At 62.1% G+C, this 13,498-nt stretch overlaps 1 protein-coding gene across 1 annotated transcript; it reads right to left on the minus strand.

Moving 5' to 3' along the window:
* Positions 1 to 4,038: 4,038 nt before the first annotated feature.
* On the minus strand, positions 4,039 to 13,211 carry TBX2 (T-box transcription factor 2). Its single transcript, XM_033847811.2, has 7 exons — positions 12,670 to 13,211; positions 11,295 to 11,562; positions 10,145 to 10,291; positions 8,876 to 8,952; positions 8,602 to 8,765; positions 7,529 to 8,163; positions 4,039 to 5,311 (listed from the first exon to the last, which is right to left on the minus strand). The coding sequence occupies exons 1-7, from the start codon at positions 13,065 to 13,067 to the stop codon at positions 4,859 to 4,861; spliced, it is 2,142 nt and encodes a 713-aa protein (XP_033703702.1). The 5' UTR covers positions 13,068 to 13,211; the 3' UTR covers positions 4,039 to 4,858.
* Positions 13,212 to 13,498: the final 287 nt, after the last annotated feature.

Below are 13,498 nucleotides of genomic sequence, written 5' to 3' on the forward strand. Positions count from 1 at the left end.
AGCCTTCCAAACCTCGGCCCCTAATCAAACTGGCAATAGGACATTGGGCCTCACACTCGCTCGTCCCCATTCAAACCTGACCCAGAACCTTGGTGGCTTTTAAACCCGAGGGAGAGATTCTCAGGCTGACCCCTGTGCCCTCTCCAGTCCCCACCGCTTCCCACTGGAACAACGCAGACCCGAAGCCTCCCCAGGGCTTCTGGCACCGGGGCCCACGGAGGCAGGACCCTGGGGAAGCAGCTCCGCAAGTCTCGCCCCTGGGTGGCAGTGGGGGACCGGGGGCCCATCCTGCCCCTGAAGACGGGTGGGGGAGGAAGGTGCCTCGGTGCACCTCCCGGCGGGAGGCCCACTGGATCCCGCCCAGCACCCGGGAGCCTCCTCAACCTGCTATCCCCCAACCCCGCACCCTCGTGGGGGCCCCGCCGGGCAAAGCAGTTCGTCCGGCGCGCGACGGGTCCAAGCCCACAGACCCGCTTCTGAGACGTCCGGAAGGCGGGAGTCAGGCGGCCTCCTGCCCCGAGAGGGATCGCAAGGGCCCTAGCCCGCCCGGCACACAGAAGGCGGCCGGTGGGTGTTTGCAGCTGGGGCTTCGCAGGTCGGAGAGCTGGCCCGGCAGGGCGGCCCCGAGGAGAAGGGAAGCCCCCATCCTGAGCCTAGGGCAATCCCATCCTTGTGTCTGCAGCCGCTGTCCAGAGCTTCCTTCGGGCTCCGCGGAGCGCCTCTGTCTCTTGGCTGGCTGCCTGTGCCCGTGTCTGGCCTGGATCGACGGTAGTCTGTGGCTCTGCCTCCGTGCCGCTCTTGCTGCGGCTCTCGGTCCACTCCAGCTCTAGCCCGGGGCGGGCTGTCCGGCTGCAGCCCGGCCCCTGGCCTAGAGCGCCATCTGGTGGGCATGTGGAGAGTTGCCACGGTCCCCGGACAGGGCTCGCTCCAGGTCCGTTCCTGGCCGGGAGCTGAGGAAGGTACCAAAAGGAGGGGCCTGGAGAAGAGAGGCGGCCGTCGGCTCTGGGAACCTGGTGCTTCAGGAATGAGTGAGAGGTGGGGTGAGCGGGTCCGCGCCTCCAGAGAACCCAAAAGGAGCTCCAAGGGCAAATCAAAGTCCCCGGCGCGTTCAGACGGAGACAGGAACGTATTCAGTGAGGGTGACCAGGCTGCACTGCCAAGGGCCCTCCTGGGGGAGTGCCCAGAGAGGACCCGGAGCTCAGGGTCCTCAACCTTTGCCCCCTACCCCGGGCGCTCACAGGTCTCCCTTCTGCTGCCCAGGCCCTAGAGCACGGAGCCCTTGGCCCCTCGACGGACCTTGTATGCCGGGCTGGTGCTACGGACTTTGGGGTCCAGGACGGCGAAGGAGAGGACAGAGTGGGATTGGATTTGGGGTACTTCCTAGAGCAGTGAGGAAGGCAGGCTCAGAGTTTAAACCTCGGTTTCATCGAGACTCTGTCCCTTGAACCGTCCTATACCCGGGAAACGGGGGTGGGGGTGGGGCAGGCGGGGAGGGGCCTGCAGCTGGGGCTTTCACCTGTGGGTGTCAGGTGGAGCACCAAGCTGAACGCGCCCCTCTGTCTGCAAGGGGTGGCCTGCGTGGGCATTCGCGGTAAGCTGCGGAGGCGGGTCCCAGTTCTGGGCCCTTGGGGAGGACAGGGCGGGGCCACTGATGCTCAAGATTTTCCACGGCAGCCTTTTTGGGGGTTGGGTTGGCGGGGATGGGGGTAGGGGTAGGGGGATGACTTGAGGGCTCGGGAGACTCGGATTGGCAGAACAGGAAACAAGGTCCCCTAGGTCTCGCACTCCTCGCTGCCCATCCGCTAGGGGTCTCACGGAGCCCCCGACACCCACACCCCTAGCCTCCAAGCTCCCCTGTGAATCACACTCACAATCCCACGCCGACACGTATAATTCCCTCTCACACCCCGCAGTCCCAACGCACAGGGCCTCGCGCGACACACCAGGTCAGCAAGCCCTCCACACTCGTCCGCTGGGGATTCTGCTGTCTAGGGCGCCTTGTGCCAGGCCCTGAAGGGTTAAGGAGGTCTTGGGACACCAGAGCGGCGGGGCGCGGGGAGCCTGGCCTAATTGGCGACCCCGGGAACAATGAAAGCTGGGAGGCGGGTGGCTTAATTGGGCCAGGGAGCGGCCTGGCCTTTGTCTGGGGCTCGACCGCGCGGTTCCCGCAGCCGAACTCAGGCTCGCAGCTGGGACCCAGCGTAGAGGCGCGAGGGCGACTCAGGGAGGGGACTGTGCGATTGGGGGGTCAGGGGGGACGACTCTCCAAGCTGCGCTCGGGGCCCAGGGCCTCTCGAGGCCCTGAAGTATCACTCCACCCCACCCGGGGCGCTGCAGCCACCACGAGGTGAGAACGCGGCCGCAAACTGGCCGCTCTGCCCGGCTTTGACAGCGACCCTCCTCCGGTTTCCCATCTGCCCGCGGGCCCGCCCGCGGCTCCGGGTTGGTGCTGCCCCCTGGTGTCAGCAGCTCGCTCTGCAGCCTCTTCCCAATTCTTCCTAGACGGGCTGACAGTGAGAAACCGGAAGAAACCAACGCGCCCCTCTTCGAATTTTAGAGGCGTTTTTAGCTCAGAGCGACCTCGAATAAACACACTGTCCACAGAGGATTTTATTTGAGCTGAGAAAAGGGCCTTTCTGCTCCACCTTGTTCCTGAAGTGCCCGCCTCGCTGTCCTGCACGCCCGAAGGTCAGAGGCACGGAAGCCGGAGCCCACCATCCGAGAGTGGGACAGCGTTCTGGCCCTCCCACCGGTTCACTGGCTGAGCCCTTCGCCGAATTCAGCGTGGCTGACCTGTGGCCAGCTCCCTCCCTGGAAGAGGCAAACATGATTCTCTTCCTTGCAAATGTGTCGGCCCAAGAAGGTGTCCTGGGAGCTTGGAGGCCAATTCCACCTCCGCCTTCACCCTTCCTCCACCTCACCATCCTTTATGGCCCCGGTGAACAGGAAGCCAAAGTCTCAAGTCCCCCGAAGTACCCAAGTTGAGCGTCCTGCTGGGCCAGGGTGTTACGGATCTGCAAGGCTTAATGAGGAAGGAACTGGGTTTGAAAGAGTGACCGCCCGTCTCCCATCCCTTCCACTGCTAGGATTTGGGGCTGGTGACACCTGTTGGCTCGCTGAAGAAGAGAGAAGATTCCGCCCTCATGGGATAGGGACAGGAGGCAGCTGTCCTCGCAGACGTGGGCCACGGGGAAGGAGGCCTAATGGAGACTGACACAGTGGGGCTCCCTGAGAGACCACCATCTGAACCCATTATTATACAAGGGGAAAGTGAGGCAGGAAAAGAAAGAGCCTAGTGACCCTCACTCCCCACACCCCCAAGAGGGATTTAGATGATTTCCACGGGAGAACTTTCAGGCTAGACTTTGCCACTCTAGTCAACAACCCTGATACGGAGAGAACGTTTCTTTTTGAGGTTCAGGAGACAGAGCGATGGAAAAGGATTCTAGGGTCCGCGGTATATGGGGGACCATGGCCAAACCCCTCCTCCGAAGGGAAGGAGGGAGCAGGCAGCACCCATCTTATCAGCCCCACCTACCCAGAGGCTCTGAAAGTGGGTGCAATTCCGCTGTGGTGCCCCGGACTGGGAGCGGGAGGCCAGGCGCGGAGTGGCGGGAGAGGCGGACAGAGGCTAGCGGCCAGCAGAGGGAGCCCGGCCCCCGGCCTGAGACGCGGACGCGCTGGGAGCGCGGGGGCTCGCGGCGGCTCGGCGCCGCCCGGCCCAGCCCGCAGCCCGCGCCGGCGCCGCCCGGCCTCGCAGCTCAGCTCGCTGCCCCAGCCTTGCAGCCGCCCCCGGGGAGCAGCTGCCGCCGAGCCCGGGGCGCCCAACCTTCGGTCCCCGACTCCAGTCCCGCCTGACGCGCTTGCGGCGCCCCTGCCCCGCGCGACCCACAGAGCGCACTGCGCCGTTCACTTTGCATTGTAGCGTTTTATTGTTTTCTCGAGTTTTTGTCGTTTCGTCTCGCTCCAGAGCGAAAAGTGAAAACCTGAGGTGGAGCCCGCGGGCCGGAAGAGCAAAGCCCGGGCGCAGGGGCCGAGGGGCTGGCGGGGTGGGAGCTCCTCCAGGGATCGGGGCCCTCTCCCGCAGCCAAGGACCCCCCAAGCCCTGTACAATATAGATGCTCATGTAAAATGAAAAAAAAAATTAAATGCTATGAGTTAATCTCTAAATATTATGTACACAGCAATGTACACCTTTGAATAAATTAATACCAATTTGCATATTCTGGGAACCTTAAAGCTTATTTACACAAATTACCATTTATTTCATAAATATCTTTTTTTTTTTCACCCTGGGGACTCAAGGCAGAAGTGCCACTCCCTCTGCTGACCCAGGGGTGGGAGGGGCGCCTGTCTGGGTGAAGAGGTGGAAGGACTAAAAGAACAGGTTCCTCTCAGCTCAAGTCTACACTGACTTGAATCTTCACTGACCCCAGCACCCCTCACCCCAGATTCTCAAGTGGTCCCAGCCCGAGGCTAGGGGTTCTGGGGCTCCCCCGCCTGACGCCTGCACCTTCTGGCTCCCGAAGAGCCAGCCTCTGGCTGGGCCAGGGACGAGGACTCCCCACAGTGCTGGAGGACCCGGAGAGGGCCCCGCCGATGACACCTTGACACGGGAGCAGGCTTGGACCAAATCCAGTGGCTCCAAAGCGACTGCGTTCCTGGCAGCTGGATTCCTTCTGAAGCCCAGGGAAGTGTCCCAGGCCCTGGCTGGCTGATCGGGGCTTCATTCCAGCCTCTGCAGCCCGCTTTTTCTCCTTTATTTAAATAAATACCCATTCTGTGCTGTACATGTCCCAAGCAGCAGGGGCAGGCAGCTCAGGAGGCCTGCGCGGCAGCGGAGCAGCTGAGCAGCCCCTCACTTGGGCGACTCCCTGCCGGGCGAGAGGGCTCGCTGGCTCTCCAGCCCACTCACCAGCCTCTGGATGCTCTGCAGTTCACTGGCTGCCTCTTTGGCTGAGCCGCTGGGCGACAGGGCCCCGCGGGGCGGGGCCCCCGCTTTGCGGAGAGCCAGCTCGGGCGGCGGGCTGGGCTCCCGGCTGTTGCCGCCTGCAGCCTTGGAGCCCTCGGCCGCCAGCCCAGTAGTGAGGAGGCTAGTGCTAGGTGGGATGGTGACTGGGATCTGGTAGGGGCTGAAGCGCAGGCGGGGCCGGGCACTGCCCAGAAAGGGACTCCGGGATAGGGAGCCTGCGGCAGCAGCGGCAGCCGCCGCAGCACTAGTGGCTGGCAAAGCGGAGGCCGCCGCGGCAGCAGCAGCCATGTAAGTGTAGGGGTAGGGGAAGAGGCCTCCGAAAGTGGGCATTGGGATTCCCTGGAAGAAACAGAACAAGACAAGGGTTAGGCATCCTGCCTGAGGTGTTTCTGCAGGTGATCTGGGCTCTAGGGGTGGTGCTACAACTGGAAATCCTTGCCCTACAGTTTTTAGGAATATGAGACCAGAGCTCACATGACCGTAATCCCCCAAAAGCACAGGTAGGCATGAGCCGGTATGCCTATGGCCAAACCCAGTCAGAAGGGGAGCTCACTTCAGGTTATGACGCACAGACCTGGCACCATCAAGCTCTGTGCCAGGTACTACAATCGGAGTATGGGAAGGCCATTACAGGCAGCTGAACTAGCATGGGCCTTGAGGGAGGAAACAGGGCTGGCACAGGGCCACGTGGCCAGTAGGCATCTTTGGCTGTGCTGGGAGGGAGGTTCTGCTCACTTAGAACAGTGTCCTCCCCAGCCTTTCTATCCGCAGGTGCCCCGCGGGGCAGGGGAAGCACAGGCGAGGGGCGGGGTGGGGGCCTTTGTAAATTCTCCCTCTGCCTGCCCACCTGCTCAGGGGTCTCCTGCCTGGACCAGGAGAAGGATCCAGATGCCAATCAGTTTATAAACTGGCCTGAATACAAAGGACTCCTGGCGGCACCTAAGTGGCAGCTGAGGAAGGAATGCAAGGCCTTTGCCTGTGGAAAGCACAGTAGCTGGGAAACCCTGGACAAACACTGCCTGAGTCCCTGAGGCCCGACTTTTGGATTATCTGACCTTTGAGATAATGTTCACTCCACAGAGTATGTGGGTATGGGGAGGAGGGCAGGAGCTGACTGGGCTGGGCTTCCGGGGAGCCTCAGGCCTGGCTCAGGCAGGGAGAACGAAGAGAAGTAGCTTAGTCAGGAATGAGAAAATATCCTTCCTGAGAAGGTCAAGCCCTACTGAGCATTCAGACATGGTGTCTCAGAGGAAGGAGGGAGGCTTCAGATCTCCCAGGTTTGGGCTCTTCCTGATGGCCAGAGGTGAGCTATCCTGGCTTGAGAACTTAACCATTAGCCGTCCACCAAGTGATGCGTCCTGAGTGCTGAGTACTTCTGCCCTGGCCTTACACCTGTGGCCAGGCTGTGTCTAGAAGCCCTGACTTCCCTGTGGCCTCTCTGATGCCCACGCTTATCACTAGAATTTGTCTGAGGAGGAGGCATCACATACACACCGACTCAAGGGTGCAGATTAAACCTCCAGGCCCTGAACTCCATTTTCTGGAGGCTTCCCTGCCAGCTCAGATCCCCAGATAGGTGATGTTAGTGCCTCAGACACTCACTCCACACGCCCCCGACGCTGAGCTCTATTTAAAACTCATTTCAGAATCCCCTCCCCCACTTTAAAAATATTTGCTTCTGAACCAAAGGAGCCTTCTCAGATCTGAACTCCTATTTTCCTTCCCTTAAGATAAGATCTCACGGGTTCAATTTGCCAGAAACCTCAGAGGGAGGAAAATGAATGTAGAGATTCCAAATCTTTCCACAGGGAATATTCCACCCAAGCAACCAAAGAGGCCGCTCTCCCCATCAGATCTTCTTATTTTGCTGCTGGCCACAGTTTCATAAACTTTCCCCTGGGAGCTCAGAATTTCAACTTGGGCCTGGGGAACCGAGCCCCTCGTCTCTGAGACATGTGGCTGAGAGAGTTGGGAAACCCGGTGTGGGGGAAGGGAGAACCCAGTCCTTTGTCAGGGCAGAGGACTTCCTGGGGGGTCTGAAAGGGGCCAGAGACATCTGGGAGGTGGGTCATTTGGGTGGTCAATAATCCAGAACATATTTCAAATTTTCCTACTCCTTTTGTCCAGCCACCTTAGCCTTTCAGGGACTGACAGTGAGCCAGGGATCTTTGTTCCCAAGAAAAATGTCCTGAGGCAGGCCAGGCAAGTGGACTTACAAAAGCCCGGGGCAGCCCCAGTCTGCCATAGCAGAAAGAGTCTAATGGGTTACACTCTATGCTAGGGTTATAGGGAAGGAAATAGGCCCAGAGAGGGTCAGGGACTTGCCCAAGGTCACACAGGAGTCAGAAGCAGTGCCCTTGCAGACCCTGGACCTACAGTCCTAGTCTCCCTGAACCTAGGTGTGTTCCAGAGGGTCCATTGGGTCTCCCCAGGAGGGAGTCCTTGCCGGCTGGAAGCACTGGAGCGCCTATGGCATCCTCAAGCCCTATGCCTGCCTCCTCTGCCCACCTCAGTCCTCCTCCCTCCATCGTGCTGCCACCAGCTCACAGGCCTTACCTGAGATGCCAGCATGTGCTGGGAGAGGTGGAACGGGAAGGGCCCGGCGGTGCTTGCCGCGCTGGCTGCGGGACCCAGCCCGCCTGCGTCCAGCCCGGTGGCTGTCCCTGGTCCGCCACCTCCTCCGCTGCCGCCGCCTGCCACCGAGGCCAGTAGGTGGCCCATGCCCATGGCGGAGAAGGCGCCGGGGCCCATGGCGAACTGTCCCGGGTGCAGAAAGAGCGGCTGGCCGGCCCCCAGAGGCCCGAAGAACTGCTGCCCGTGCAGGTGGCCGGAGAAAGCCAGGCCCGGCAGGTGTCCGGCGCCCAGGGGGGACGCACTGTCTGTCTGCACCACCAGTGGCGCCAGGCCGGGATCCTTGCCCTCGCCGGCCTCCTTGCGCCCCTCGTCCTTCCGCCGGGCTTCGGCGCGCTCCTTCTCTAGGCTCCGCAGGCCAAACAGGCCGTCCCCGCCGCTCTCGGCCGGCTCCTTGGCCCTCTCGGGGCTGCGCCGCTCCCGGGCGCGCTCGGGTTCGGTCAAGCGAGGGGGGCTGCCGCCGTCCAGGGCCGGGCTGCGGCCTAGCGCCTGCCCCGCGCGCTCCTCGCTCAGCCTCTCGGGCTCTGGGTCACTGTCCGCGGCGCACGACTTCTCCTCGGCTGCGGGGAGAGAGGACGCGCGGGGTTACGGCCTGGGAGAGACAGGCGCGAAGCCTCTCCCGGTGTCGGCGCCGGGCCGGAGAGACGTGCGAAAGCCTGCTCTCGGGGAGGCCAAGTCGGAGGAGCTTCTAGGGGCTCGTCGGGCTAGGGGCAGTTGTAGGTCACCTCATCCAAGACCCTTTATGTGCAGTGGGAGAAAGTGAACCCGGTAGAGAAAACCTTACTGCGCCAGAATCACCCAGCGCCGGGGCCCTACCCCGGAGCCCAGCAGGATCTGCGGGCCACCTGGGACCGCCCTCACAGGAGAGTCCTGGGTTAGAGCCCTCCCAGGCTCACTGCTGACGCTTCTCCCAGGCCTTAAGTTAGCCGGATGTGGAGCACCGAGCCACCTGGCGCCCGGTGGACACCCTCCCCTTCTCTTCCCCGCCAGATCCGCACCTCTAGTCCGGTGCAGGCGCAGGGGACTAGGCGCTGTCCCCGGGGAGGGTGGCGGTTCCCGCGCGGGGGGAGGGTCGCAGGACGAGGCGTCCGACTCGGCACCGTCGCGCTCTGGCTTGCAGTGCTCCTCGTACAAGCGCAACGACGGCAGCGTTAGCTGCTTCCTGGGGATAAGCGGACGGAGCGGGTCAGAGCGCAGCGCAGCACCCCCAACGCCCCCTTCCACGTCCTGTTCCCCCAGGCACCGCCATAGGCCGGTCCCGTACACCCTCACCTTTTCTCCCGCCGGCCATTCCCGGTGTCCCGGAAGCCCTTGGCAAACGGGTTGTTGTCGATCTTAAGCTGCGTGATCTGCGGGGACCGAGGGGGTGGCGCCAGGTCAGGATGCGGCTCTTCCAGCCTGGCCTGGGGCACCCGGAGGTCAGCGGCTGCCCACCCAGAGGAGAGCCCGGGGAGTGCACACTTGGTACCCGCCCACCTGGGATAGGACGCTCCAAGCCACAAGGCAAGGTGAGGCCGGCGGGCGGGCCTCGAGGAAAGCGACCTCCAAAAACCTTATTCGAGGCATAATCCCTCAACTTGCACACACAAGCCCAAAGCTCTGCGGCCAGAGTCGAAATCCGTCCAAGCGTGCACACAGGCCCACGAGGCCACTCAAGTTAAACTAACCCGCAACCTGAGCAGGGCGCAGACAGCAGAGCACACGCAGGTCAGCAGACACACACAAAGTCAACCACACTCACGGGCCACGCACATGCAAGTACACACGGGCAAAACAAGCGCCCAGGAAACCAAACGAATTCACACGCCTCCACACGAATCTAAGGCACTCCAAATGGTGCGCGCATATCCGCGTGGGACAGACACAAGGACGGAAAAGACGACCGGCAGGACACTCAGACACTGTCGTTCACCCGAGAGTCGTGCACACGGGCACAGGCCTAGTGGGGCGGTGATTTGCCTCTCTAGAGAGAGGGTGTAGAAGGGCAGCAAGCAGAAAAGGCCCTTTCACTTGAAGGAAAAGCCTCTAAGCACCTCCCAAGGGGTCCCGGGCCTGGACTGACCCAGAGAGGGATGGCGGGGTGGGGGCTGTCACCTGTCCCGCCCTCTGGCTCCCCCAGGAGAGTGAAAACTGGGCCCCCTGTTCCTAGCGTTGGGTTCCTAGCAGCAGGAACGCCTGGGCAGATTGCCTCCGGCGCTCTCTTTTCATTTCAATTCCCATCCCTGAGCCAAGAAATAAACGAATAAAATGTAAAAATGTCAGCACGGCCCCGGAGTCTCCGCTAATTGCTAAGTAAATATCCCCACCCCAACGAGCGCCCAGCTGCTCGCGCGCCCGGGGGAGCTCGTGGGTATGTGTCGCGGGCTTGCGAGAGAGCCTGGGGGATTTCGGTGGCTGCTGCGCTTACAGACGTCAGGCTTGGTGCTCGGGAATGGGCCGTGAGGGAGCCGGGGGCTGCGGGCAGGTGTGAGTGGAGGGCTGGAACCTGCACGTGGGGAGGGCGTCGGTGGAGGGGCTGGGCCCGCCGCCGGTCCCGCGCACCTTGTCGTTCTGGTAGGCAGTGACCGCGATGAAGTCGGTCTCGGGGAACACGTAGGTACGAAAGGTGCTGTAGGGCAGCTTCAGGATGTCGTTGGCTCGCACGATGTGGAAGCGTGGTTGGTACTTGTGCATGGAGTTCAGGATGGTCTGCGGGGAGGGCGCGGGTCAGCCGACAGCACCCCCCCCCCCGCCAGCCTGTGACCCGAGCATTTCTGTTCTCTGGGGACCCGACCTCTTTCCATCTCTCTCTATTTCTCTCAGGGTTTTGCCTTCCCCGTTCCAACCCCCACCCTTCCCCGTTTTCTCCTGTCTTCTCCGCTTTTTTTCGCTCCTATATTACTTTTTCTTTTTTCTCTCATTTTTCTTCATCACAGTTTCTCTCTATTAAAAAAAAATTTACCCCAGTTGAAAACAGAAATAAAACAAAATAAAAACTCCTACAATGCCACTCTTAACCTCTCTTCCTGGGCTCACTGCTAAGACCCTAGTAACGCCACGGAGAGAAGACTGGGACCTTCGAGGGCTCACCGACTGCCCTACGTTCGGACAGGGAGTCCCTTCTGCCCCATGAACTTCCCCCTCCCATTCGCTGGGGCCCTCGCTCAGGCAGAAACGATGAGAACCCCAAACTCCCTCCTCCTGGTCGGGCAATCTGCCTGTGGGAGGAGGGAAAGGAGTCTCAGAAAAGGTATGGAGGGGGCTGTTTTAACTTTTAAATCTCCACATTTGGGGAGAGGGATGGGAACCCAGGTCTTGTTCACGGGGAAGGGTGAGGACAAGCTGAGGTCCAGGGCAGGGCTTCCAAGCTCAGAACCTAAAGACCAGCGGCTGCACGACCCAGTTCCGGCCACACCTGCCTCCCGCTGGACCCTAGGAGGGGCTTTGGAAGGCCTGAAGAGAGCTGAGGCTGTGAGCAGCCTGGAGCTTAGCGGCCCCCAACCCTCCCATTCTCCAGGCTTGCAGAGCAGAGCCCTCTGGGCCCAGGCCCAGCCGGCATAGGCCACAGGGCAGTGACCTGGGCAGGGGCACCCTGCAGGTTCGGCAAGCGTTCCCCTCCGGGGAATCCTGCGGTCTCCTCGCCTCCCCCCAGCCCCTGCAGTGCCGGGTGCTCAGTGTCCGACCCCCATCCGCACAACCACCCTGCACTCACGAAGCCGTGCTTGTCGGAGATGTTGTTGGTCAGCTTCAGCTTATGGAAGGCCACCGGCTTGGCCATCCACTGCTCTCCCGTGGCTGGGCTGTCCGGGTGGATGTATATCCGTTTGGGCATCTCTGGGTCGGCCTTGCCCGCCACCATCCAGCGCGAGTTATGGAATTTATACCGGCAGTCATCAGCGGCCACGATGTCCATCAGCAGGATATATTTGGCCTTCTTGTCCAGGCCGCTGACTCGCACCTTGAAGGGAGGAAACATCCTCCTGCAAGAAAGGGAAAGATGGAGACGTCATGGGAGCCGGCTCTCTGTCGGAGGACCCCCCCCCCCCACACCATTGCCTGGCACTTCCCCACCTGTGTTCCGCTGTTGTCCCTGCTCTCCCCCTTAATACTGCCTGGGAGACACCACCTGCGTTTGTTATTCCTGGGAGACCCCATTTCTGCCTGTCAAGACCCTCTCCTATTATAAGGCTTCCCATCAGCCCTATGCTCAGACCTAGTGATCCTCTTTCTCCCTCATCTGAGATGAAAGCTGAGGTTTCAAGAAAGAAATCCAGGGCCTTTATAAATACACCCGCTTCTCTTGACTCTCCCTGAAATCCGTTCAGGGGATATATCCACTTGGGACCGAAGCTCTCAGAAATAAATTCGGATGTTGTTTGTTTGGGGGAAGGAACTGGGTTACAGCGCCGAACAAGGACCCTGACCCTGAAGTTCGGGGGAAGAGGGTGAGCCTGAGGCCTGGATTCTCCGTATCTGAGTCAAAGGCTTGAGTGGTTGGGGATTGTAGTTTTCTTCCGGCCTTAAGGCCTAGGGCGACGTGAGCGTCTGGAGGTCCTCGCTCCTCGGCGCGGACAAGGCTCCAGGCCGGGTCAGGCTGCAGCTGGGCCGGTTCGGGGCTCGCTGCCGAGAACGCAGCGACCGGCGGGAACCAGTGGGCCAGCCTGGGCCTAGCAGGGTGCGAGTCTCATTCTGGGCTCCAGGGTCGGAAGAGAGTGCGGGAGACGCTGCATCTGCCCGGAGCACCGAGCCAAACTCGCAGGCAGGAGAGCGAGGCCGCGGGGCTGAGTTGCAGCCGAGACCGCTGGAGAGCAGCCAGGGCCGAGCCGCGGGGCCTCCTCGGCTTTGGGACTCATAACGATTGGGGCTATTTTGCAGGAGCATATTTTCGTTTTCATTTGGGAGATTTCGATGCTTTGGTTTAAAAAAATTCGTTCGCTGCCAAATAAGAAAAGTCAACTTGGTTGTCTAAGCGTGGTGCGGGGGCCCGAGCGAGCAGGGAGCCGCGAGCCGCGGGCTCGGCGCTGGTGTGAGCTGTCGGGTGCCCCTCTCGCCCACCCGCGCGCCCTCCGGCCAGCCGGCTGCCCTACCTCCCGGACTTGGTGATGACCATCTCGGTGCCCAGCTTGTGGAACTGGTCCCACAGCTCCTTGGCCTCCAGCGTCACCTTGGGGTCGTCCTCCACCTCGTCCTCGGGCTCCAGGCTCTTAAGCGAGCGCAGATGCGCAGCGGGCGGATGCGGGCCGAGTGCCGAGACGTGCAGCCCCGCCTCGGCCGCCGCCGCCGCCGCCGCAGCCGCCGCCGCCGCCGCCCCCGCCAAGCCGGGGTCGGGCAGAGGCTTGGCCAGCGCGCCGGGCGGCAGTGCGAGCGCCGGGAAGAAGGAGGGCTGCGCCGCCGCCAGAAAGGCGGACATGGGGAAGTCGGCCGGCCGTGGCGCGTGAAACGGGTGGTAAGCCATGGCGCTGGCCGCCAGCGCCGGCTCTCTCATCGGGACATCCGGCCCAGGCGCCCGGGGGCCGGGGCCGGGGGCGCGCGGCTCGGACCCCCGGCCCGGGCAGCGGCGCGCGCGGAGGAAGGGCGACCCGGGTGGCAAGCGCGGTGGCAGCTCCTCCCGGTTCCCCGTCCGGCGCACGGCGAGGGACGCGGGGCTCTGGGCGCGGGGGCGGCGGGGGCTCTGCGCGGGGCTGGGCTGGGCTGGCCCGCTCCGGCGCCGGGGACCACGCGCGACTGGTTAGATCTTGTCGTGATCTCTGGAAAACTGTGACTATCTCACATGTCCTGCCCTGCTCGGATCCCCTGCGCTAACGAGCCAGGCCCCCCTTGATTGCTGATTTTACGCTTTTTGGACCAATTGTGGGTCTCCGGGGGCGGGGTTTTGACAGCTCAGGCCAAGCTCCGGCCGGGAGGGGGGGCCGGGGA

The sequence above is a fragment of the Tursiops truncatus genome, chromosome 20 (assembly GCF_011762595.2).
Source record: "Tursiops truncatus isolate mTurTru1 chromosome 20, mTurTru1.mat.Y, whole genome shotgun sequence".
Taxonomy (NCBI): Eukaryota; Metazoa; Chordata; class Mammalia; order Artiodactyla; family Delphinidae; genus Tursiops; species Tursiops truncatus.

Excerpts from the sequence above, each read along its gene's own strand:
- TBX2 (XM_033847811.2), bottom strand. The coding sequence starts at position 13,067 with ATGAGAGAGCCGGCGCTGGCGGCCAGCGCCATGGCTTACCACCCGTTT. Across the intron at positions 10,292-11,294 it reads TCTCCGACAAGCACGGCTTC|ACCATCCTGAACTCCATGCA; the intron begins GTGAGTGCAGGG and ends CCCTCCCCGCAG. Across the intron at positions 8,766-8,875 it reads AATGGCCGGCGGGAGAAAAG|GAAGCAGCTAACGCTGCCGT; the intron begins GTGAGGGTGTAC and ends GCTTATCCCCAG.